The sequence below is a fragment of the Gopherus evgoodei genome, chromosome 17 (assembly GCF_007399415.2).
Source record: "Gopherus evgoodei ecotype Sinaloan lineage chromosome 17, rGopEvg1_v1.p, whole genome shotgun sequence".
Lineage (NCBI taxonomy): Eukaryota > Metazoa > Chordata > Testudines > Testudinidae > Gopherus > Gopherus evgoodei.
This window is the reverse complement of record NC_044338.1, coordinates 1,297,954-1,324,773: the sequence shown is the minus strand read 5'-3', so window position 1 is coordinate 1,324,773 and position 26,820 is coordinate 1,297,954. Positions and strand designations below refer to the sequence as shown.

Sequence of the window (26,820 nt, the reverse complement as noted above, 5' to 3'; positions counted from 1 at the left end):
AATCCATGCTGGCTATTCCCTATCACCTTACCACCTTCCAAGTGTTTGCAGATGATTTCTTTGATTACCTGCTCCATTATCTTCCCTGGCACAGAAGTTAAACTAACTGGTCTGTAGTTTCCTGGGTTGTTTTTATTTCCCTTTTTATAGATGGGCACTATATTTGCCCCCTTCCAGTCTTCTGGAATCTCCCCTGTCTCCCATGATTTCCCAAAGATAATAGCTAGAGGCTCAGATACCTCCTCTATTAACTCCTTGAGTATTCTAGGATGCATTTCATCAGGCCCTGGTGACTTGCAGGCATCTAACTTTTCTAAGTGATTTTTTACTTGCTCTTTCCTTATTTTCTCTCTAAACCTACCCTCTTCCCGTAAGCATTCACTATACTAGACATTCCTTCAGACTTCTCAGTGAAGACCGAAACAAAGAAGTCATTAAGCATCTCTGCCATTTCCAAGTCTCCCATTACTGTTACCCGCTCCTCATTGAGCAGTGGGCCTACCCTGTCCTTAGTCTGTCATTTAGCTACATAATGTTAAATGTTTCCTATTAAGTCAGTCCTTCCAGCCAATATCTAGAAAGCGGGAAGAAAGAGAGCTGGCTGAAGTATGGATCAGAGAACAAAGGATTTCATTACTCATATCATTCTTCACACAGGAGACTCCTAAGCCCCACACACTCCTCAGCTGAAATGAGATGAGAACCAAATGCAAACAAAGGGCCTAGGTCAAGAAAGCTCTTAAATGATGGACGTCAGCATGTACTTTGGTGCCTTCCTGAATCAGGAATGAAAAGATTTCCAAACTCCTTCCCTGGGTGAATCTGGTCTTCTCACTGCCCCCCCCCACCCCCTTCTGAGATTCTCACTCACAGGGCTGGTCTGACCCCAACAATTAACAAGACCCGCAGGGCGATGCGCTTGTGTAGGTTCCAGTGTTCAACCGCAATGGCCACCATCAGCCCCCCAAGGAAGAGCATGTTGCTGTCCTTCAGATACTCCATACAGACCTGTAACAGAAAACGGGGGGAGAAAACAGTCAGAGAAAGAAGCCAGACAGTCAGAGAGAGAACATTTGCTGAAGGAGGGTCAGAGACACTGTTATGCAAGCTACATGCATCCAATACTGCTAATAATTTTCCTTTGGTTTCACTTCTGGAGCTGGATCCAGCATTCACTCCAGGTGGTCAGAGATATTCTTTATTCTGTGAGCCTTCTCTCCGGGTGACAGTCATGCAGTTTCCTCCTCCTCAACACTGCATGTTGGAACCATCCTGTCCCTGCGGACTGACCAAATGGGAGACACCCAGACACACCAAGACAGAGAGATTGACGGACACACACATAGGCAAGAGCCAGATCTCTTACTTTAGTTGAATCCATTATGTTCATGAGCGGGAAAAGCACGACAGGAAAGAGGGCAGTAACACCCAATGGCAGGACTTCCATACACCAGAACAGCGCCATCAGGATGATAACATAACCACACTTGGCTTCCTGAAAGAGAACACACACAATCAGAACACACGGCACAGCTGACTGAGACACTAGCCCACAGGCTTATTCATATGCTCTTACTAGGCATTCAGTCAGAGGCCTGCTTCTAGCCTCTTTTTCCCAGCTGTGCTCCAGGTAGAGAAGGGGAACAGATCCCAGTTATCTGCCTCCTGTCATGGAGAAAAGGGCAAAGCATTCGGGGACCTTGTCAGAGATCTGGTATAGAAATAACAGGGCACCATATACGGTGACCTTGTGGAAGAGCCTTTATAGGGAAAGGCAAAACTTATACACAGAAAAAGAAGTCAGTCGATGACTTTGAACCCTGCCCAGATAAGAGGCTAGAAGTTCTGAACAGACTCCTTGATTTTGCTGATGGTAGCAACTTCTCCCTGATTTACTTCTGTCTTTGAGTGATTGAACATCTCAGTTAGTCATTGGTCCAGTTCGCTTTTCTCCCAGCGTGTTTCATGCAGTGACCCAGATGAACTCTGATTGGTTTCCACAGCCTGGATTTCTAGCATTGTAAATCATTATATGTTTACTTTTAATTTGATTTTTCACAACTGACAATAGACAAATTACAGTCACAGTTCAACTTCAGGTCTTAATCACTGGGATTTATTTTTTTTATTTTATATTGTTGTAAAATGCCTTTGCAATCCACAAAATTATCCAAAAGCTTCTTCTTTCCCCACAATGAAACAATCCCAATGTTTGTACCCTACCCTTTCTCCATGGGTCTGTGGCTTACTTCTGCTCTGGAAGACAATTCCAGCTTCTGAATTAAACATATTTACTTCATTACAAGACCACTGGGTGATCTGATATAGCATGTTGCATGGGGATTCTTTCCTTGGGGTGGGATAATGCGGAGAGGAAGAGACCATGGGCTGCAGAGTGCCCTCTCCAGACAAGGGGTCTGATTTACTGGTGCATTACTCCAGTTTTTATGGCAACATGCCTGCATTTATTTCAGTGTAGTTCCTCAGGTGGTAACACAATGGTGACTCAGGCCCAATGGAAGGAATCAGCCTTGTGCTGGGGACTGAGGGGAGGTGGCTTACATCTCCCTCATTCTGTGACTAGCACAGAAGTGTGGGTCAATGCTTGAAAGCATGACTAGCAGGACATTTGCAGAGGGATTTGAAGGGGGAAAGAGTTATGTGGAATCTGGAATCAAGGAGATAAATTCAAACTTATCTGGCAGTGTGGGAGACAGCACAGCGATCTTTTGGCGAATGCTTTAAAGGGAATGGGATGGAATGGTCTGAGCACAGGCACCAAGTGGATGAATAGCACTAGACAAGAGCTGAGAAACAGGCACGGACAGACCCATGAAGACCCAGGAAAGCAAGAGGCAAGCATGAATATGACATGAAAAGAGATGGAGAGCTTGTGACATGGAAGGATGAAAGCTGAGTCTGAGCAGGCTGGAGAGTAGAAAGCTGCAGTATTTTAGGTAAAGATTACCAGGTCCTGGATAAGGGTTTCAGCAGTAGAATGGGGGGAAGAGACGGCTTTCTGAGGAGAGGAAAGGGTGGACTTTGGCCTTCCATATTCAGTGGAAACCACAGAAACTTTAAAAAGTGCAGTTCCCTAGTTAAATATTCCATCAAGCTGAACATTAACTGGAGTTTCCCAATGTTGATTGATCCATCTCCCATTTAGGGTATGGCTACACTTACATTTGTGCAGCACTGGGAGTTACAGCTCTGTTCGTAAAGCTATGTAGGGACAGCACTGCAGTGTGGCCACATTTGCAGCATTTGCAGCGCTGTTGGGAGTGGTGCATTGTGGGCAGCTATCCCACAGAGCACCTCATCCCATTTTGGCGCCGTGGATTGTGGGAAGGGGACGGAAGGGGGCGGGTCATTCCGCTTCCTGTCCCAACACCCCGTGGTGCATCACTACACATCCCAGCAGTTTGGCGCCATTGTGAGTCTGCAGTGCGATTTGTTAGAAATGGAGCCCGAGCTGATGAATGTCGCCAGCACATCACGTTTGGCAGCTGAGCTATTCCTTCAGCTCCAAAGTGACAGTGAGGAGTCAGACGATGATATTGATTCGCCTGACGCGCAAGACACTAAATTGCTTGTGGCAGTAACGGACGTGCTCAGCACCGTGGAACGCCGCCTTTGGGCTCGGGAAACAAGCACTGAGTGGTGGGATCACATCGTCCTGCAAGCCTGGGATGACGAGCAGTGGCTGCAGAACTTTCGGATGAGAAAAGCCACTTTCATGGGACTGTGTGAGGAGCTCGCCCCCACCCTGCGGCACAAGGATGAGATTGAGAGCTGCCCTGCCAGTGGAGAAGCGGGTGGCTATTGCAATCTGGAAGCTGGCAACTCCAGACAGCTATTGATCGGTCGGGAACCAGTTTGGAGTGGGAAAGTCGACCGTTGGAATAGTGTTGATGCAAGTTTGCAGGGCCATTAATCGCATCCTGCTAAGAAGAACCATGACTCTGGGGAACGTGGAGGACATTGTGGATGGCTTTGCACAAATGGGTTTCCCTAACTGTGGAGGGGCGATAGATGGGACGCATATTCCTATTCTGGCACCACCCCACCTGGCATCCAAGTACATTAATCGCAAGGGGTATTTCTCTGTGGTTCTCCAAGCGCTTGTGGATCACCGTGGGCATTTCACTGACATTTACTCAGGATGGCCTGGAAAGGTGCATGATGCACGCATCTTTCGGAACAGTGCCCTGTTCAGGAAGCTGCAGGCCGGGACTTTTTCCCCAGACCGCAAGATCACAGTAGGGGACATCAAAATGCCCATTGTCATCCTTGGAGTCCCCGCTTACCCCTTAATGCCATGGCTCATGAAACCGTATACAGGGAAGCTTGACAGGAGCAAGGACCGGTTCAACTACAGGCTGAGCTGGTGCAGAATGACTGTGGAGTGTGCTTTCGGCCGTTTAAAGGGACGCTGGAGGTGTCTTTATGGGAAACTAGACTTGGGGGAAAGCAGCATCCCCACTGTTATATCCGCATGCTGTACCCTCCATAATATTTGTGAAGGGAAGGGTGAAACATTCAGTGAGGAATGGACCTCCAAGGTTCGACGCCTAGAGGCTGAATTTGCACAGCCAGAGAGCAGGGCTACTAGAGAGGCCCAGCACAGGGCTTCAAGGATTAGGGATACCTTAAGGGAGCAATTTGAGGCTGAAAGCCAACAGTAATGTTTGGTGCCTTGCACGGGTGTGAAGTGCAATGGTTACAATGATTTGCTGTGCCTGTTTTTCCCTTGGGGTACAGTATTTTTCACTTTCTGCAATAATAAAAAATGTTTTAAAAGCCAAGAAATCATTTATTCAAAATACAGTACATAAAAGGGTAGGGGGGTAGGGTGCTGGACTGTACATTCAGAGGTTTGAATATGTCCTGCCTGGATTGCTGTGCAATGCCTGCTGCACTTCAGGATTAATATGCTGCATGGTGATGGGGGTTGAGTGCAGAGGGTAAGGGTCATAGTTCTCAGGGCTGGTAGGTGAACGTACAGGTGTTGTGGGCAGCTGGTGGTGGTAAGAACCAGGCTGCTGGAGAAAGGTGTTTTGAGCAAACACTGGGGCACAAGGGAGAGAGCTTGGGGGGGGGTGTGTTAGCACGGTAGTGATCTGCCTGCATGGCTACGAGAGACTGCATACAGTCCGTTTGGCGCGCCAGGAGGCTTATCAGCTGCTTTGTGCTTTTCTTGGTAGCCAATTTCTTTCTCCTGCTTTGTGTTTCCCTCCACTCATGCATTTTGTCTCTCCAGTCCTGCAGCCTCTTATTCTCTCTGGCATACTGATTCATAACTGCTTTCACCAAATCTTCTTTGCTTTTCCTTGGCTTGCGCCTCAAGTTCTGTAGTGTTTCAGCAGGCTGTGATAGGGCCGGAGGATTCAAGGACACTTAAAAAAACAGAAATAGAAGCATTTAATACAGAGGCTGCATTATTTATCATCACAGGGAAGGAGTTTGTAGACTATTTGTAGCATCATTTACACATAGCAAACATAGCACAGAGAGGCCACAGCAGCGAAGACATGGTGAGTAATGGGGTGAGTGTTTCTGCCGCGACTCACCTGGGAAGGGGAGCTGCTTGAGTCAGGGCTCACTGTGGTTTCTGTGCATTGGGGAAAGCAGAGAGAAGCTGGGGGGGACCTGCACTGAACAGCACCCCCACAATTGCCACAGCAGTTACTCCTCTGGGAAGGGGAGCTGCTTGAGTCAGGGCTCACTGTGGTTTCTGTGCATTGGGGAAAGCAGAGAGCAGCTGGGGGGGACCTGCACTGAACAGTATCCCTACATTTTCAACAGGATTTTCTACTGCCAGATATATCACTGCTGCGTGTTACCTGGGAAGAGAGGGAGGGTCTTCTACAGCAATGTGGATTCCGCCCTGGTCCCTATGCAGCTTGCCTGTGTGCAGCAATGGTCCCCCCACCCCTTGCGGCACAGTGGCGCGGACGAGTTAGCCTGACCGGGACAAGGAGCACGGTGGCTCTCTCTATAAACTGCACAAGCGCATTGCCCACGCTCTGGCTGAAACTTTTGAAGAGATTACTGAGGCCGATTACCGAGACGTGATAGACAAAATCAATGGGCTATTCCACATCTAGGCATGCATGCATGCAGCCATAACCCCCCCCTCCTCTCCCAAAACATTTCCATCCTTAAAATAAAAGCTGCTTACCAGGAACCCGCTCCTCTGCTTCTTCTTCACCAACAAGTTCCAGCTGCTGCGACTGGATAGCTTCCTCCTGGCTTGAGAAGAGCTCCTGGCTGCATGCCTCCTGGGACTCCGGGGTGTCTCCCTCCACCCCAGTAGCCTCACTCTCAGCTTCCTCTACACCCTCCCCCACTTCTCCCTGCTCTGAACTCTCCATCGTGGTCCTCGGATTGGCAGTGGGGTCACCCCCAAGTATGGCATCCAGCTCCTTGTAAAAACGGCAGGTTGTGGGGGCAGCTCCTGAGCGGCGGTTTCCCTCACGGCCTTTGCAATAGGCACTCCGCAGGTCCTTTACTTTAACCCTGCACTGCAATGCGTCTCGTTCATGGCCCCTTTGCAGCATGGACTTTGATATCTGCCCATAGGTATCATAATTTCTACGGCTGGAGCGCAGCTGTGACTGCACAGCTTCCTCACCCCAAACACTGATGAGGTCCTGCAGCTCGGAATTGTTCCATGCTGGGGCTCGTTTGGGGTGTGGAGGCATGGTCACTGATTGATTGATTGATTGATTGCACTCCACACCTGGCTGAGCAAACAGGAAGGGGATTTTTAAAATTCCCGGGGCATTTAAAGGGCGGGTCACCTGAGCCCAGGGCAGTGGAGTGCGAAACGATGAGCAGAATGGCTGAAAAGGTATGCTGGGATACCTCCTAATACCCTGGAGGCCAATAACAGCGCTTTTGGTGGCTACACTTGATGAGCAGCACTGCATCACCAGCGCTGGAATCGCTATACCCCAAGCAGACCAGGTGTACAGCCAGCGCTGCAGCCAGGGAGTTGCAGCGCTGGTCGTGCTTTGCAAGTGTGGACAGAGAGTGAGTTGCAGCGCTGTAACCCCATCACCAGCGCTGCAACTCTCCAGTGTAGCCAAGCCCTTAGTGTTCCTGTGAGAAGCCACTGGGTTCTCTTGGCAAGGCTGTCAGTGAGAATCCCTGGCAAGTCCTGGGATGCTGGCACTTTCCACCTGCACAGGGTCACCTCCAGTAAAGCTGGTCAGGAACCCAGTGACAGGAAAGAGGGCATATAGGAGGCCTAATACTATTTCACATTGTACGGCTCCGACCCAGAGACAGTGAAGAATTCAGTGATTATTGGCCTTGGTTTAGACTCTCTCCTCAGAACAGTCCCCCACATCCTACTCCATTGGGATCTTTAAAAATGGAAAATATAAACTGTCTGGAGGCCTGGAAAAGGGATATCAGTGCTATTGGCAACCAGCAGGGTCATCAGTTATCCCCAGGGACAGAGATACTTCTTTCTGCATTCACACACCCTCCACTCTAGATCTTGCACATCCCGCTACTGCTCCGAATCCTGTTCATGCTCCAGGGGACCCTGTGACCACCAGGCTGGCATTCAGGATATAATCCTTTGAGAGTGTATGTGAGCGGCAGACAGAGAGAGGTGAAAGTTTACACTCTCCTTCGAAGTCAAAGCTGGTTATCAGATTAGATGGACTAGTGAAGCTCCAGGCATCAGACTCCACTCAGTGGCTGGGTTTCTGTGTGGTGTTGAGTATTTGTCTTTTTATCTTTGTCAATTTCTCCTTCCTTTGACTTTAGATAAAGCCTTTATAATTCTGTTTGTTTTACCCTTGTTCACACAACAGTTTATCTCAGGACCCCATCCATATCTCCCAGTGGGGCAAGTTACTTCCTAAGAAGGTATGCTGGGTAATTGTGAGGGATCAGACATCTCAGTGTGGCATTATGTGTCCTGCCCCTTCCCCTTGGTTTTTTTTTTCCTTTTAGTGTAAGGCGTCAGCTTGACAGCCCTGTACGCTGAAGATGCACCGCTGGGCCAATGTAAGAGTGCATGCTTCGCCCATATGGCCCAGCAGAGTGCCCAATCTTAACCTGTAAAGTTAGACTTGGAGGGTAGAAATATTCTGTCTCTCTCCATGGCCTAGTCAGTCCTTGGCCTCTGCTAAACAGCAGATAGATGCCAGTTGGTGTCCTTTGTGACACTGAATTGAGATCCACCAAATCGTTCCATGAGAGATACCAAAGACCTGATAAAATGGTAACTTCCAGGCACTACCAACTTTGGCTGGGTTTGAAGCCATGACTTAGCAGTGAAAAGTTCTGGATCCCATTCCCCAGCCACATAAGCAGTTATCTGAGTTAAGTCCCATTTAATTTCAGTAACTACTTTTTTTTGCTACTTCACTTTACACTATTAGAAAAACATTTACATAGTCATGTATCATGTGTCTTCTTTCCATTATTCTTTTACCTCTTTGTGTCTTATACTGTCCCAGAGTAGGGATCCCCCAGACTGCAGGGAGCACTGCTTTGTCTGTATTTATACAGTGCCTAACACAATGGGGCCCAGACCCCAACTGGGCCTCTGGGGGCTACTGCAATGCAAATAATAACAATCAAAAATCTTGGCATGCAAATGACCAAGAAATCAGACCAACAGAATACTTGCTGACAAAAACATTATTCAGTTAGTTGAGTTTGTAAATAGCTATTACTGTAATACTAAGAAGAAAAATAAAGCATTATTGAAATACTACAATTATATATAAATAATTGAAAGTTAAGGTTCCTCACATCCTGAACTCTGACCCTGTATCCTGACCACCTGTTCTCTGCAGAGGCACCTGAATCATGTCAGAGGATTACACGTATATGGGATATTCCACTAAATCCATATTTTGGAGAGTAAAAGATGCAGACTGGGCTCTTTGATCAAAATTTGCAAATATGACAAGTGATTTTGGGTGAGATGTTCAAGGGGCATGATTTTCAGAGAGAGCTGAGTGCCTGTCTTCTGAAAATCAGGCTCCATTAAGGTGTCTCAGGTTGGACATCCAAAAACTTTAATCAGAGAGGGTGCAGAAAAGAGCCACAAAAATTATTTGAGGGCTGGAGAAAATGCCTTACACAGGGAGAAACTTAAAGAGATCAAGCTGTTTAGTTGATCAAAACAAAGATTGAGAGGTGTCTTGATTACAGTTTGTAAATATTTTCACGGGGAGAAACTACCAGATACTAAAGGGCTCTTCAATCTAGCAGAGAAAGGCAGAACAAGAACCAGTTGCTGGAAGTTGAAGCCAGACAAATTCAAGTTAGAAATAAGACGCACATTGTTAACAACTGAGAGTGATTAACCATTGGAACAAGCTACTCAAATAAACGGTAGATTCTCCCTCTCTTGATGCCTTCAAATCAAGACTAGATACATTTCTGTAAGATATGTTTTAGCCAAACACAAATCATTGATCTCAGTACAGGGCTAACTAGATGAAATTTAATGGCCTGTGATATACAGGAGGTCATTAGATGATCTAATGGTGCCTTCTGGCATTAAACTCTATGAGTCTATCATCACCTTTGAAATGCTTGGCTATAGGCATGGCCCCTTCTCCTCTGTGGCATGACCAAATTCTGAAGCAATGTTAATCTAGTCTATTGCCATGAAATACCTTTCATTCCCATTTCCCTCATCGCAACCTCCCCTACTCACACATAACTATGGTTCATGGTTGAAAATAGTCTTTGTGTAAAATTTGTGAATGATTGTTTTTGGCGGAAATTATTTTCCAAGGACAGGTTTGTCACTGCTTTCCAGCCCAGCTCCACTCCTGGGCTTTGGTTCCCTTCATGATGCCTAGGTGGTTTGGCTCAAGAACTCCTTCCCATCATGTGTGCCAGGAAAGGAGGGGAGCTTGTAGCCAGCTGCAGCAGCTTACTGGGCCTCTTCTGTTGCACTTTTCCCAGGCTGGCCAGCCTACATTTCTGGCTGCTGCCAGCTAAATGCAAGCTGAACTTCAGGTCTGGCTCCTTGACGCCCTGCTTCAGTGCAAGGAGCAGTCCCTTTGGGGAACGCTGGAGGACAGGTCTCAGTGGGGTAGGAAAACAGAAAACAAAATGCCAGATGCCTGCCTGCATCCAAATGTAGAGTTTTATAACCATGGAATTAGAGTCCCCCTGGCCCTGACTGAGATGAATGGGACAGGTTACACTGCTCAGATACAGACTCAGGCAGACAACATTGCATCACTTTTCATCAGTTCACATTTTAAGGTGATCTCTGCCGCCAGAAGGGCAATAAACATCAGAGGACGTTTTCAAAGGCACAAAAAGAAGGTAAGCACCCGCCTGCCATTGAAAGTCAATGGGAATGAAGCAGTTAGTACCCATTTGTGCACTGAAAGTCTCTCCCATAAGCAGAGATTCTGCAGCAAGGGGTGAATTCCATGGTCACAAAATTGTGGAATACACAGGGCCATGACTCTTGGCCTTTGACCCTAACGGAGGCTGAGCACTTGCAGCTCCCACTGCTTTCATTGGGGGTTGTGGGTGTGCGCAGTATCCACTGTTGTTTCTAGACTGTATGTGGCAGCATATGAAGTGTAAAGTTGGTGTTTCTTGCTGTTAACAGGCAGATGAACTCTTTCTGTGTCTGTGTTTGGGGCAGTGCCCCATATGGGCTGGAGGTGCTGCTGGAAATCTGTATCTATAGTATAGTGGTTGCTGGGATTTCTGGTGAGCTGGGGTTAGAATCTCATAATGCCAATGTTCAGATAACTGAATAGCTCTAGTTCTTTATATCATTATTGTATTTTACCAGATGGAGTTGATAGTCCATATTTATGGTCCATATTGGAAATATGGAGGAGGTTGGTGGCTGAGGAAAGAGAGTGCTGATGGACAGGGAGAGGAATGGTGTTGACAGAGTTAGAGTTAAGGGTGCTTCCATATCCGGACCTTTGAGTTTCTACACTTTCAAGCATTTACTTTCTTTTTATCATTGCAACATCTAATAATGTTATATCCATGCAATGGTATTAAATTAGAGCCACACTGTATACACAGGCAGTGTCTATGAATTTCTTTAGATTTTTAAAGAAAGTATTTAAATACTGTATGTGATTATAGGCAGGACTGGTGGCACCTGCTACTATTAAAGTTATGCACCACATCCCATTATGAGACCCTGTTTTCAGTTGCTCATAACTTTGCCACACTTTAACCATTTGGGCTGAAATTTTACATGCCAGCTGTCTGCCTCAGGCTGAAGTTTTATGTAAAATTTCAGCCAACATGAGTCAGCCATTTCTGAGAACAAGGTTTGGGGAAAATACATTTTTGTCCATGTTAAAAATTTTTGAGACCATTTTTGAACAGCTCTAGCGCCACCCCCACTCCCCACCACTCCCGTTTTGGAGCAGGACGCAGGCATTTGTCTCAGGGGTGTGCTTTGTGCTGTCCCTTGAAAATCTGAATGGAACCAAGATTCCTAAGTCTCATCATTCCTCTGATGCCAGCAAATCTGCTGGTCCACAGAGAGGATGACAGCCTACTGCTCAGTTGCTGTCAGTGACTTTGTTTGCTTCAGTTGCAGAGATCTGTGCCATGGATCTAAATGTTCCAACCCTGCTGATAACTCATGTGGGTGCCAATATGATGCCACATGATAGAATTTATGGGGGAAGGGTTCAGTTTCCTTTTTAAAAACCCCAGGAAATTACACAAAAATCTGAATAAATGTTAAGTTTACAAAGTCAAGCACTCAATGGTTAGGAAGTAATCATATGCAACCTTAATTCAGCCCCAGATGTGTATGAATTATGATGACGTCTAATTACGTGATCACACACGATTTTTCCACAGGATCCCTAACTCATTTAGTGTGTAGGATAGACTGTGCTCTGGAGATGAATCAGGGCTGTGTAGTGGAGGATATGTTTGTAGGACCCCGCCTCTTTTGCTGCAGAAGTTGGAAGGCATGTAGTGAATGAAACAAAGGATTGCAGGCAGTAAAAAGGATTATTTCATGGTTAGGCAGTTAAATGCCACCCTGGAGAACTGGATTCTATCCCTGCCTCTGCCACAGAATTCCAATGTGATGCCGAGCAAGTTACTGAAACCAAACTTTTCACAGGGGGTCAGTAAATTGTATGTTTCTCATTTTCTGGGTGCCCAACTTGATAGCCTGGGATCTCATTTGCAGCAATGCTGAAAACTCACAGCTGCAACGGAAGTCAATAGGAGCTGTGCTTTAAACATGTAAAGTCAATATAATGCTAAGTACTCTAAAAAATATCAGGGCCTTGGTGTCTCAAACTGGGCACCCAAAATTAGTGGAATTTTTAACCTTAATCTGTGTACCTCAGCTTGCTATCTGTAAAATGGGAGAATACCATCCCTGCACCACATAGGTGTGACTGAAACACAAGACAAAAGAGTATCCAAATCAGATCCTGCCAGCAGAGCTTGTAGCCTCTGAACCAGTGCGGCTCATTTGACAGTTTACATACTGTGTGGGCTGCACTGTGCGAGCAGAACTTTTGGCAGAGTTTTTAAAGTCCAATGGAATATCTTGGCATGATCAGAATTTAAAAGTCTCTAGTGACTAATTCCAACATTTGAACTTAACTTTGTCAGAAGTAATCATAAACACTAAGTGTCCCCCAAGTCTTTTGAAGATTCTAAACCAAATCATTCTTTAAAAACTATTTTCCAAAAGGAAAAAAGTTTCAAAACTTTTTAAAAAGTGAAACACACCTTATTTTTGTTCCATAGCTCAGAAATTCCTTGTCCTGTCGACTTATAAAACAAATAATCCTGACATTGTTTTCTCTGTCTCAAGACAACACTTGAAAAATAGCAGAAAAGGATTTTTTTGAGAAAATCAGGAGGGAAGTTAAAAGTTGAGCATATAAGCCTCAACTCAGGAGGCATTTAAGCATGTGCTTAAGGTTAGGCACATAGGTATGGACTTTAAGCATGTGCAAAAATGCTTTGCTGAATCAGGCCACCATCTGAAGCAAATTACATTTTTACTGTAATTCAGTGATACATTTTCATGATAGACCTACAAGTCTGTCTGTCCAGTGAGGCTCTTCTTGCTGTAGTATTCCAGGTGCCCCATTAGTGGTCTAAGCTGGAAAGGTAACTGTCCAGCTCAGAAACAATGGAAATTAATCAGGGAACGGACCTGTGGTTCCTGCTTGGTTTTGTCATTTAAAAGAAGCAGTGCTTTCCAAATAAATCTGAGTTTCTTAGTGCAGTTAAGAGTTCTTACCTTGGTAGGAATGAGCAGTGGGAGAGGAAGAAGCAGAAAAGGTACTAGCAAAATAATCAGGTAATTCCTGTGGGCCACAATTACTTTCCACACAGTAGTCATGGTGCTGGAACTAGCTCAGTGCTGAAAGGTGCACAGGTCTGTTCATGAGGACTATATAAAGGCTCTGAAACATGAAACATTGACCTTGGCAGGTAGGGGGTTGTTTTTAGAACAGTGATCAGAGTGAAAGAGAAAAGAGAACAAAGAAGGGAGGGAGCAGAGAAGAAAGGACAGACCAGGAACTTTCTAAGGGAAATCTTTATGATGCTTGATAAATTCAGCGGAGAATTAACTCCTTGTGACCCAACCAGTCTCACGTCACTCCAAAGGGAAGGGTGGTCATGAGCACATTCAAATATCCTACTGTAAAACATATGTGCTCACTTTTCTGCTAGCAGCCAATCTGAATTGACAAAGACCGCTAACGTTCCTATCTTTCAAAATAAAATGTCAGTCCCTGAATGGGGAAATCCTACAGAAGGTGAGAATCCTCCTACAGCCAGCTCAGAATTTTGTTTTAATAAAATACTTCAAACCATTAGGGAGCATATCCATGTATGTAATACTCCAGCTGGAGCTCAGGGAAGTATGGCCTCTCCCTCAAACACTAAGGCAGCTGGGATTCCATCCAGGCTTTTTTGTGACAGCAAAAACCACCAGGGCAAAATTAAAATGACCAGAAGCCCTCACTCTATCAGAGATGGAATTCCAGCCCTAGCGCTCTGGGAGCAGGAGCACTAGGTCCTACAGGCCCCCCATCTCCGTCGGGCATCTCTTGGCACATCCACAATGCCCTGCAGTTGATGAGTGGGAGTGCAGAGGTCTGCACAGAACCCAGATCCCCAACATAGCAGTTCTGTGTGCTGTAAACAAGGCATGGGGCTACAGAGGGAGACCGCAGAGATCCCAGCCTTCCTACCTCATATCCCAGGAAGAGAATTGGATTCCTTTTGTGGTGTAATTATTGCATCACATAATTAAGTTGTAAAGTTTCTACAGTAATTAAATCACAAAATGAGTCCAATTTGCTGCTGGTATAAACTGGCACAGTTCCACTTCCTTTCAGAGTGGCACCAGCTTACACCAACAGAGTATGCTGCCCCTACTCTGGTCAGGTGATGTTACCTCACAAGAGCCCAGTTCTGAACTCCTCACTCACGCGGAACCTCCCTTGAGGGGTTGGCCTGAAGTTAGACAGACTAAGGCCTTGTGTAGACAAGACCCTAATGCCAGAAGGTCCCGGACCAGATACAAGTTATCAAAGATTGTGCGGCCCAGGACGGTGTAGGTCTGGTCTGGATGGACCACGTCCGCCAGCACGGACCCTAGCCGCAGGGAGATGGCCTTCGCAACGATTTTGTAGTCCATGCTGAGGAGCGAGACGGGACGCCAATTCTGTAGGTCGCGGAGGTCCCCCCTCTTCAGCAATAAGGCGAGCACGGCTCGCCTGCACGAGAGAGGGAGGACCCTGCTCTGCAAAGACTTGGTCCAGACAGTGACCAGGTCTGGGCCGAGGATGTCCCAGAACACGCGGTAGAACTCCACGGTCAGTCCGTCCATGCCTGGAGATTTATTGGTGGGCATGCGACAGAGGGCTTCTGAGAACTCGGCCAGAGTGAGAGGCAACTCTAGCCGGTCCCGGTTGCCCGTGCTGACCGTCGGGAGTCCATCCCACAGCACTCTGCAAGCGTTAGGATCGGTTGGATCCGGGGAGAAAAGAGTCGCATAGAAGGCCCTGGCCCTCTCGCACATCTCCGCCGGATCCATGAGGGGGCTGCCGTCCTCCGCCAGGAGGCAGGTGATGTGTTTCTTGGCCCCCCTCCTTTTCTTCAGGGCGTAGAAGATGTGGGAGCCGCGATCCATCTCCTGAAGGAGGTGAATGCGGGATCGAACAAAAGCACCCCGGGCCCGATGGTCTTCGAGGGCCCGGAGCTCCTCCCGCTTCTCCTGGCATGTTCTGCAGAGGGATGGATCCTCGGGGCTGGCAGCCAGACACCTCTCCAGCTCTAAGACCTTCCTTTCCAACTGCTCTATCGCCGCATCCCTCCGTCGACTGGCGCCCTGGGTGTAGCACGGCAGAAGAGCCAGGCGCGCACCTTCCCCAGGTCCCACCACCGCCACGCCGAGGGAAAGGTGCGCCTCTGCCCTCACCAGGCCAGCCAGAACTCCCGGAAGGACGCCACGAAGCCCGCATCCTCCAGTAAACTATTATTAAAGTGCCGATGGGCCGGCCCCAGCCTCTCTGCGCAGAGAGAGGCCGTCACGGTGGCAAGGTGATGATCAGAAAAGGGGACCGGCCGAACGCTGGAGGAGTGGGCTCCTGAAAGGTGGAGACGCAACAGGTAAATGCGGTCCAGCCGGGAGTGGCGTGACTGATGGGCCTCTACCTGGACGAAGGTGAACGTCGAGACGTTGTCCGGTGGTGGTCGCGCCAGACGTTCACCAGGGAGTGGCGTTCGACAATCTCCCGGGGGATGTCCACGGCAGCTGGGCACTGCTTGGTCCCCAAGTGGTCCTGTTCCTCAAGGGTGGTGTTAAAGTCCCCTCCCAGGACCAGGCACTCATGAGGATCCAGGGAGCCGAGGAAGGCGGACACCTGCTGATAAAAACGCAACCTCTCCGGGCCCAATGTCGGGGTGTAAACATTGACGAGATTAACCACAAGCCCCTCCATGCGGACCCGGAGATGCAACAGGCAGCCCGGCACAGCCTCGGCGACCCCCAGCACCTCGGGCCATAGGTCGGGGGAGAACAGGGTCACCACTCCAGCTGTGCGAACCGAGAGGTGGCTAAAGTAGACCCCTTCCCCCCACTCCAGCTGCCAGCTAGCTTCAGCGGCCGGATCCGTATGGGTCTCCTGCAGGAAAACCACAGAGTACCCCCCCTCCCGGAGGAAGGAGAGCACCTGGCTCCTGTGGAGACCCATCCTACAGCCCCGGGTGTTTAACGGGGCAAAGATGATCGGTGCCATGAGGAGGGCTTGGGGGGATCCTAGCCGGCAGACACATCCACGGCCTCCGTTGGGTCACACAGCAATCCGTGACCTACCCCGTAGGTGAGTAAAGAGTCATGGAAGAGGTGGACCCGCTGGTAGGCCATGGCGGCCTGCTTCCCGGTCCTCTTACCTTCCCCCATGAGGGCCCTTGCGGCCCGGAGGCAGGAGCGGTGCCAGGGTTTCTGATGCCTTAGGCGGATGGCCATTTCGCCGCCCCCCACGTGTCCGGTGGACCTACCGCAGTCATACCGGCAGACGGTCCGCTGCTGGAAAGGCTCCGGTGGAGCTGCCGCAGTCATACCGGCAGACAGTCCGCTGCTGGAAAGGCTCCGGTGGAGCTGCCGCAGTCATACCGGCAGACAGTCCGCTGCTGGAAAGGCTCCGGTGGAGCTGCCGCAGTCATACCGGCAGACGGTCCGCTGCTGGAAAGGCTCCGGTGGAGCTGCCGCAGTCATACCGGCAGACGGTCCGCTGCTGGAAAGGCTCCGGTGGAGCTGCCGCAGTCATGCCGGCAGACAGTCCGCTGCTGGAAAGGCTCCAGTGGAGCTGCCGCAGTCATGCCGGCAGACAGTCCGCTGCTGGAAAGGCTCCGGTGGAGCTGCCGCAGTCATGCCGGCAGACGGTCCGCTGCTGGAAAGGCTCCGGTGGAGCTGCCGCAGTCATACCGGCAGACGGTCCGCTGCTGGAAAGGCTCCGGTGGAGCTGCCGCAGTCATACCGGCAGACGGTCCGCTGCTGGAAAGGCTCCGGTGGAGCTGCCGCAGTCATGCCGGCAGACAGTCCGCTGCTGGAAAGGCTCCGGTGGAGCTGCCGCAGTCATACCGGCAGACGGTCCGCTGCTGGAAAGGCTCCAGTGGAGCTGCCGCAGTGGTGCCGACGGGCGGTCCGCTGGTCTAAAGGCTCTGGTGGACCTGCTGCAGGCATGACTGCGGTAGGTCCACCGGACCCGCGTGCCACCCCCCCGGTAAAATAGCGCCCCCCCAAAATTCTGGTGCCCTAGGCCATTGCCCGGAGGATCTGATGGAAATCCCCCCACCGCTGGAGCGCAATCTGGACTTTGTTACGGGAGCCACAGACGTCCTCAAGGAACTCCCGCAGCTCCTCCCTCAGCGCATGGGGGGGCAGGGTCACTGATCTATGACTGTCCCCTAGTCACAGCCCGTCACAGCCCCATGGCCCACCGAAGCGGGCAGGCAGGGGCAGACCCCCGACATGGCATCCGATGGGCTGATGCCACGCGACCTGCCCCGCTCCCCTGTTCAACAGGGGGCGACGTAAGGAAAACAGCAGCCCCCAATGGGTCAGGATGGTGAAAAACAACTAAAACCACTCCCTGGGGAGTATCCCCAGGGGCGGCATTGGCAGCCAGCGCGGAAGGTGGAGGGGACAAGGACAGGGCTGAGCGCAGGAATAGGGTAGGGGATAGGAGTAGGCCCAATGCGCGAATGCTCTGAAAGAATCGGTGACCTACTACTGCTATGAGATTACTTTCCAGACCCTGTAATCAGTCATTTGTCATTTTTTTTCAAAACGTCGATTGCCCAAAGAAATATGGTGGCTGCTGATGTAATATAGACGGGGCCTACTCCACTTACATTATAAAAACAGCCTGACTTCATACGCAGGATGAAAGATGCAGAAAGCGCAAGTGCAGTGGTGAGGAAGTTCTAAGGACAACAAATTAATTTCAATTCAGCGCAAGTCTGCATATAGCAACAGCCATAAATAAGGGGCAAGCAGCTGATAAATACAGAGGAACATTGTTACCACACAAACAGTTCATAATGGAAACAGGATTTTTAAAAAATCTCATACCTACCTTTACATAACAGTTGATAGCAATTAAAGTTAATAAGAATGCTCTGATCATGGAACTGCAACAAAATCTGCAATTAGGAAAATACAGGGCCAGAGTCTTTGCTCAGGCCAAGTTGTGCTCAGTGTAGGACCAAGAGCGGGTATGCAGATAGAGGCAGCTTTAAACTGCCTTTATTCTCCCCTAGTCCTGCAGCTGACCCCATCTCTGGCTTAATTTAGACCAGGGGCAGGCAACCTATGGCATGCACGCCAAAAATGGCACGCAAGCTGATTTTCAGTGGCACTCACACTGCCCAGGTCCTGGCCACCAGTCCAGATGGCTCTGCATTTTAATTTAATGTTAAATTAAGCTTCTGAAACATTTTAAAAATCTTGTTTACTTTATATACAACAATAGTTTAGTTATATATTATAGACTTATAGAAAGAGACCTTCTAAAAACGTTAAAATGTATTACTGGCATGCAAAACCTTACATTAGAGTGAATAACTGAAGACTCGGCACAGCACTTCTGAAAGGTTGCCGACCCTGATTTAGACCAATCTGCCCGTTTGCCCATGGCTCCAAGGGACTCCTGGATCAGCCAATGGCCAGGCATAGAGGGTGGCATAAGAACGGTCATAGTGGCTCATCACCACCAAAGGATCCCTCAACAAAGAATCCTCCTAGAGTGGTTAAAATGGGTTTATGGATGCTTTGAGTTCCCAGAACTGCAGAAAAGCAAGTCAGATTGCTCCCTTGATTCAGACTCACTGCATGTAAGAGGAACACCCCATTGTGTTAAATAATCAATAGTCCCGAGTTTTAACATCTCCATCTTCCTAGGAAGGGCTTTAGACTGAATTATCATCTGTAACCTGAAGTATTGTACAGCAGTGGTTCTCAACCAGGGGTCAGGGCCTCCTGGGGGACCACAAGCAGGTTTCAGGGGATCCACCAAGCAGGACCAGTGTTAAACTCGCTGGGGCCCAGGGCAGACAGCCGAAGTCCCATTGCATGGGGCTGAAGCCTGGGGCCCTGAACAACTTAGCTTCATGGTGTCCCCTGTGCCATGGGGCCCTGGACACCAGCCCTGGCTTTTATACGCAGAAAACCAGTTATTGTGGCACAGGTGGGCTGTGGAGTTTTTATAGCATGTTTGGGGGGCCTCGGAAAGAAAAAGGTTGTGAACTGTGTACAGTATCTGAGTGCATTGGTGGTGGGGAAGAGGGGCGCTTTATTTAAAAAAAAATGTATTATAAACCAAGAGACTAGTCAAAAGCAAAGACTTTATGCTTTTACTTCCTAAAGGTATGTCTATACTACGAAATTAGGTTGATTTTATAGAAGTTGATTTTTTAGAGTTTGATTTTATACAGTCGATTGCATAAGTCCACACTAAGCACATTAAGTTGGTGGAGTGCGTCCTCACTACCGTGGCTAGCATTGACTTACAGAGCAGTGCACTGTGGGTAGCTATCCCACAGTTCCCACAGTCTCCGCTGCCATTGGAATTCTGGGTTAAGCTCCCAATGCCTAATGGGGGCAAAAACTTTGTTGCGGGTGGTGTTGGGTACATGTCATCAGGCCCCCTCCCTCCCTCCTTCTGCGAAAGCAATGGCAGACATTCATTTCGCTCCTTTTTTCCGGGGTCCTGTCTGCTGGACCCACTCAGCCCGCTGCCTGCCTGGATGATCGGAACCCCAGGCAGGCAGTGGGCCGAGCAGGGCTGGCAGACGGAGCCCCAGACCAGCAGCTCGCTGCCCGCCTGGATGATTGGAACACCAGGCAGGCAATGGGCTGCGCAGGGCCAGCGGACGGAGCCCCAGACCAGGAGCTCTCAGCCCGCTGCCAGTCTGGGGCTCCGTCCACCGGCTCCTGCCAGCCAGGGTCCCGCTCAGCCCCACTCAGCTGGCAGACCTCAGTGAGGTCGATCAAGGTGCCTGGACAGACATGGCTATCCTCCTCTTAGAGCACCAAATGGGAGTGACTCCAGGTCCTTCTCTTCTTTAAGTTTAATCTCATGGAGATTCAGTCCTGCCTGGAATATCATGCGAGCTGGAGGCTTCTGCCTCAGGCTGCTCGCCCAGCCGGCAGCACCGTGCAGTCACACCTACCCCAGCCTGCGCCTTGCTCCCATGGCTCATGAAGCCTGGACAGGAGTAAGGAGCAGTTCAACTTGTGGAATGACAAATCCAGAAGGAAGGATTGCACGCTATGGGCCACGGTAAGATTATTTCAGAGTTCTAGATAGCATTTAGTCCCTATAAAAGGCTTCATGAAATTTCTTCCCCAACCCTAACAAAAATGTTAATTTATTAAAGCAGCTGAAAGGGTAAGGAACCCGGGACTATAACTTAGAGGGAGTTTCCATATTATTTAACTCATAGTTGATATAATTCAAAGTAAAATTTCACAGCGCGGTCTGTTCTAAGACTAAAAATGCAGGAGGGGAATCAGAAAAAGGAACAGTGACCTGTTTCCACCCAGTTTCGAACCGGAGACATGTCATGTGTTAGGTGAACATGATCACCACTAAACACTACGGGGCTTTCATGTATTAGGTGAACATGATCACCACTACACTACGGGGCTTTCGTGTGTTAGATGAACGTGATCACCACTATACTACGGGGCTTTCGTGTGTTAGATGAATGTGATAACCACTATACTACGGGGCTTTCGTGTGTTAGATGAACGTGATCACCACTATACTACGGGGCTTTCGTGTGTTAGGTGAACATGATCACCACTACACTACGGGGCTTTCGTGTGTTAGGTGAACATGATCACCACTACACTACGGGGCTTTCGTGTGTTAGGTGAACATGATCACCACTACACTACGGGGCTTTCGTGTGTTAGGTGAACGTGATCACCACTACACTACGGGGCTTTCGTGTGTTAGATGAACGTGATAACCACTATACTACGGGGCTTTCGTGTGTTAGATGAACGTGATCACCACTATACTACGGGGCTTTCGTGTGTTAGATGAATGTGATAACCACTATACTACGGGGCTTTCGTGTGTTAGATGAACGTGATCACCACTATACTACGGGGCTTTCGTGTGTTAGGTGAACATGATCACCACTACACTACGGGGCTTTCGTGTGTTAGGTGAACATGATCACCACTACACTACGGGGCTTTCGTGTGTTAGGTGAACATGATCACCACTACACTACGGGGCTTTCGTGTGTTAGGTGAACATGATCACCACTACACTACGGGGCTTTCGTGTGTTAGATGAATGTGATAACCACTACACTACGGGGCTTTCGTGTTAGATGAATGTGATCACCACTATACTACGGGGCTTTCGTGTGTTAGGTGAACATGATCACCACTACACTACGGGGCTTTCGTGTGTTAGGTGAACATGATCACCACTACACTACGGGGCTTTCGTGTGTTAGGTGAACATGATCACCACTACACTACGGGGCTTTCGTGTGTTAGATGAATGTGATAACCACTATACTACGGGGCTTTCGTGTGTTAGATGAACGTGATCACCACTATACTACGGGGCTTTCGTGTGTTAGATGAATGTGATAACCACTATACTACGGGGCTTTCGTGTGTTAGATGAACGTGATCACCACTATACTACGGGGCTTTCGTGTGTTAGATGAATGTGATAACCACTATACTACGGGGCTTTCGTGTGTTAGGTGAACATGATCACCACTACACTACGGGGCTTTCGTGTGTTAGGTGAACATGATCACCACTACACTACGGGGCTTTCGTGTGTTAGATGAATGTGATAACCACTACACTACGGGGCTTTCGTGTTAGATGAACGTGATCACCACTACACTACGGGGCTTTCGTGTTAGATGAATGTGATCACCACTATACTACAGGGCTTTCGTGTGTTAGATGAATGTGATCACCACTATACTACGGGGCTTTCGTGTGTTAGATGAATGTGATCACCACTATACTACGGGGCTTTCGTGTGTTAGATGAACGTGATAACCACTATACTACGGGGCTTTCGTGTGTTAGATGAACGTGATAACCACTATACTACGGGGTGTCTCTTTTTTTGCCACAGACTTTGCTGAATGCACAGGAATGTTTTCTCTAGCTACAGAAGCTACCTAATGCAGTCTATATCTATGGCCTTCCTGCTCACAAAGTGGTCATGCCCCCACCCAAGGCTGACACAGTGTGGAGTGCATGTGACACAGCGACCTAGCTCGGGCAGGATCATTAGCAAGGCATGATACTTTTGCCATTAAGCAAACACAGCAATTCTTTCCTGGCCTCTGCCACTGAATGCCTCCATGCATTACGCTGGGCCCTATCAGTGCGGGAGGGCTGCGTGAGCTCAGACATCATGTCATCACGAGTGCTTTTTTTTCCCACCTTTTAAACTGTGATAACCTCAGGGATGGCGATGATAGGGGGAGCGTAGAAACATTCTACGCTCTGTGATTCTGGGGGGACTGTATGGTCACCTGTGCTGCTGAGTTCGCCACGCTGACCAAACAGGAAATGAAATTCAAAAGTTCCTGGCGCTTTTCCTGTGTACCTGGCTAGTGCATCTGAGTTCAAAGGGCTGTGCAGAGCGGTCACAATGGAGCACTCTGGGATAGCTCCTGGAGGCCAATACCATCGAATTGCATCTACACTACCCCAAATTCGACCCAGCGATGTCAATTTCAGCGCTAATCCCCTCGTCAGGGAAGAGTAAAGAAATCAATTTTAAGAGCCCTTTAAGTCAAGTGTGGACGGATGCAGGGTTAAATCAATCTAATGCTGCTAAATTCAACCTAAACTCGTAGTGTAGACCAGGGCTAAGTTGGCAATCAGACTCCAAAAGGGAGTTTTATTCCCAGCTCTGTGTGGTTAGTGGGAAGCCAGCCCTCAGCTACAGGCCTGTCTCTGGGACAGAAATGACAGTGTAAAAAGACCTCAGTTTACAAATTCTTCTTCTTCCTCCACAGCCACACATCCCTGGAAGCTCCATTTCCACTCCTTATTGCCACTGAAGCTCCACAATTCTTCCGGCTGAAATGAGGCGCCATATGTGGGTGTCTGCCTGCAGAGAGGTGAGTTGCTGGTGCCATTTGGCAGTCGTGGAATTAGGGGTCCTGTAGCTCTCTCCATCCAGAGCGTATGGTTAGTGGGTAAAAGCTACATATGCTTCCTGGGGAAAGCAGCAGCAGGGGTAGACACACAAACATTATTCTTCCTCAAAAGAAGGAGAACCACTATTTCTGTATATCAGCTGGGGCTCAGTTTAGACTCTTCCTGCCCTTGCAATCCTCTCCATTCTAGTTGCTGAAACTACAAAAATACTGTAGCAAACACATACAAGAATTCTAAATATCAGGCTCTTTTTGAAGATGAACATTTCCAGGAATAATGTCATCCACCTGATGTGAAGGACAAAAGGGCCTGGGTGTTTGGAGCTGTAGTTGAGGGGATCAGCATTCAGCAGCACCAAGGAGACCCCATGGGAGAGTAGGGGTGGGAAGGAATATAGTGGGCCAGATTCTCAGCTGGCGTAAATTGGCATATATTCATTGGCTTGAGTGTATCAACAACAGTTTATGCCAGCTGAGGATCTGGCCCAGTTATATAAACTAGAGAGCAAAACAGGTAACACTAATGCTAATTAAAGGCTACAGTCTGAAATGTCAGATGATAACAAAGGACCCAGCAAAATGCTCTTCTGAGAGGGACAGACAGCCTACAAAAATGGCTTGTCTTCCTCATGCATTGTGAATTGCTGTGCAGACTCATGAGGAGATGTTACCCACCTTAGGGGTCACCCTTCCAGCGAACTTGTATGTGCACTATGCAAGAGTCTACACACAGACAGTACATTGCTTTGAGTTGAGTTTTCCTCAGCTTTCAAGGACCCAGCATTTTTTACTTTCCTGAAATACAGCATTCTCCAGGTAAACGGGTTTAAATATCTTCAGATACAGCCAGGCTGGAGGGAAGATGAATGTTATTTAAATATCCTCAAATATGAAAGTAACTCAGCCAAAAACTGCTACCAGTTAAAGTTGCTAAGTTATATTCAGCCTTTAAAAATAATTTCATATATTAGGTAGGCCTGGCTTGTAGGCCTAACTTGCTTCATTTCGTAGTGGGCATAATTGGGAAGCTGAATGGAAGGTTAAGTTATAAATAGGGGCTTGACAAACGGTATGCTGGAATCCAGGATTTCGGTGCTAGCTAGACAAGAAGCAACAGCTTGATGCTAGGGACTATGGAGAAGATAAAGATCAGTTCCACATGAACAGCACATGGACAGAACACACTGTATGGGATTGGTTCCTGCAATCCAAACCGTGCGGTGTAATGTACAGCAAATGCAATGTAACCTATAAACGTACATAAAGGAAGAGGTTATCTGTGTAACTTGGGATATGTGGAATGCCCTATACCCACCCCCTATGCTGGAGTCTGATCAACTCAGTGTAGCTTTGCTGTATGCCAAATAAGGAACCCAAGTGACTGGAAAAATCCAGAGTCAAACTGAATGTTTTGGAATGACGCGTTCTCCCAGTACTAGACAAGCTGTTTGGGATAAGCCAAATGGAAAAAGTCTCAGAAGGAATCTCAACATATTATATTTTAATTGAAATTATTCCTGAATAACCTTAACAAGAATCTGACTTTCCAGACTTTTGTTCAATTACTAACTATAACTTTATTTTACAGTATCAGAGGGGTAGCCATGTTAGTCTGGATCTGTAAAAGCAGCAAAGAATCCTGTGGCACCTTATAGACTAACAGATGTTTTGGAGCATGAGCTTTTGTAGGGGAATCCCCACTTCGTCGGATGCAAGTTGGATGGAAGAAATCCATGGGTTTTAAAATGCATCCGACGAAGTAGGTATTCACCCACGAAAGCTCATGCTCCAAAATGTCTGTTAGTCTATAAGGTGCCACAGGATTCTTTGCTGCTTTTATTTTACAGCTGTTCTTTGAGAGGAGAGAAAACCTTAAGGGGAAAACATTTTAATAATCAGTTTTTATCTTAAATGTATTCATCAATCAGTAACGTGAATGTGGTTGAATGCTATGTTGTAAGTAAGTAGTGACACAACAGTAAATTCTGTGATTCTGTTTATAAGAAATAGAAAAATGGGAATGCTTAAAGTTCCATCTCCTTAGCTTTGCAACATAAATTATTTTTGCCACCAAGACGTACCTGAAATACAGCAAGTCTTCATAAGCAAACACAGTTATATCATTTGTGATAAAATTGCTGAAAGAGATTTTTTTATTGTCATGGTCATTAACCTGATAGCTATAGATTGCCACATACTTTTAGGGGCGAAAGAAAAATGCAGAGCTGTTATTTACCAGGCTGCACATGGCAATAGACTGTATAGGTAAGGGATGCAAGGAGGGTCTGGGTCACGATGCAAACTGCAGGCACGCACACAACTAAAATTAATTAATTAAAAGTTTTATTGGGGATAGTTACAAGGGGTAGGGGAGCAGCGTATGATTAGCTAATAGGGTTAATGGAACTTAAAACATACAATGGCTAAAGTATTTACTATTAAACAATATTTATAAACAAAGATGCAGTAAACAATATTTATAAACACGGATGCAGCATTTAGTAATAACCAATACTTACGAATACAAACCAACTCATAACGACCGGCAAACGTAGAAACTCTGCTTAAAACACGTGAGCTGAGAGAGGCTTCGAGGTGATCAGGCTCGGTTACGGGTGTGTACAAGGTACACAGGATTCGTTTTTCTTTCTCCTCTTCTGCCTACACATGGCAGACCAGCCTAAAATACCCACTATGACATCATAGAAGTGTCATAGGGGACGGGGCCCAAAAACTGTGTGTGTTCGTTTCTGATTGGTACAAGCAAAGTTTACACCAAGTAGGGGAGCAGGTGCCTGAAAGTCTGGCTTCGCCCCCAAGAGGTGAGGAAATGCATATAGTTCAGAATGCCTTTAACACTGACTGACAAAGGAAGAGGCCAGGGCAATACCGGTATGGGCAAGTCTTTTAGGATGCAGACAGGAACTTATCTTAACAATAGCTAGCCTGTAACAAACTCATTAATTGTAAAACATTTCAGCATTAGCTTGTTGAAGATGAATCATTTAATCATAAACCTGGCCAAGATAAAAACTTAACTTTTCCATCAATAAAACATGCAAATTCACTTCTTGTTGATTCATGAATTAATTCAAGATTAATGAGTTAATCACCAGACTGGGCCCAATCCTGCAAATGGTCAGAAACACATTGAAGTCACTTGAATTGTTTGTGTTGATCACTAGTTTAGCCCTCAATTTGTAAGAAAATCTATAACAGGCGTTTGTTTTTTATTTTGAACTTGTTCTTCAAAACTAGATTATGAACTAATAGGAAGGAAAAAGTACTGAGGAAGTTTCATGGGATAAGTTTAAGTATTTGTTGCCCAAAAAAGACACACTGCCAATTCCAACATGTGTAATGTCATGTAAATTAGGCCCTGATCCTGAGAACACTTGCACATGTGCTTACCTTTACTACCAGGAACGGTTCCTTGATTTGATAGCCTTAAACATTTCCCTTCAGATTCCAAAATCAGAGGCCTAGATCCCCAGAGGTACTTAGGCCTCTAACTTCTGCTGGACTACCTTTATGGGTCTGGACCGGGGTGTTTCAGCCCTGCTCTGCAGGCTCGACCCCAATGGTACTGGAATCATGCCTTGACTGGAAGAGCTCACAGCA

The 26,820-nt window shown here is 47.6% G+C and overlaps 1 protein-coding gene across 1 annotated transcript in view; it reads right to left on the bottom strand.

The window, feature by feature from the left end:
* The window catches only part of SLC13A2 (solute carrier family 13 member 2), a 29,691-nt gene extending 16,331 nt beyond the window's left edge, over positions 1-13,360 (bottom strand). Inside the window, exons 1-3 of the mRNA XM_030537005.1 lie at positions 13,259-13,360; positions 1,367-1,495; positions 872-1,008 (exon numbers count right to left, since the gene is read on the bottom strand). Of these exons, the coding sequence (XP_030392865.1) occupies positions 872-1,008; positions 1,367-1,495; positions 13,259-13,360 (368 nt within the window). The remainder of the gene's footprint in view (positions 1-871; positions 1,009-1,366; positions 1,496-13,258) is intronic.
* Between the last annotated feature and the right edge of the window lie 13,460 nt (positions 13,361-26,820).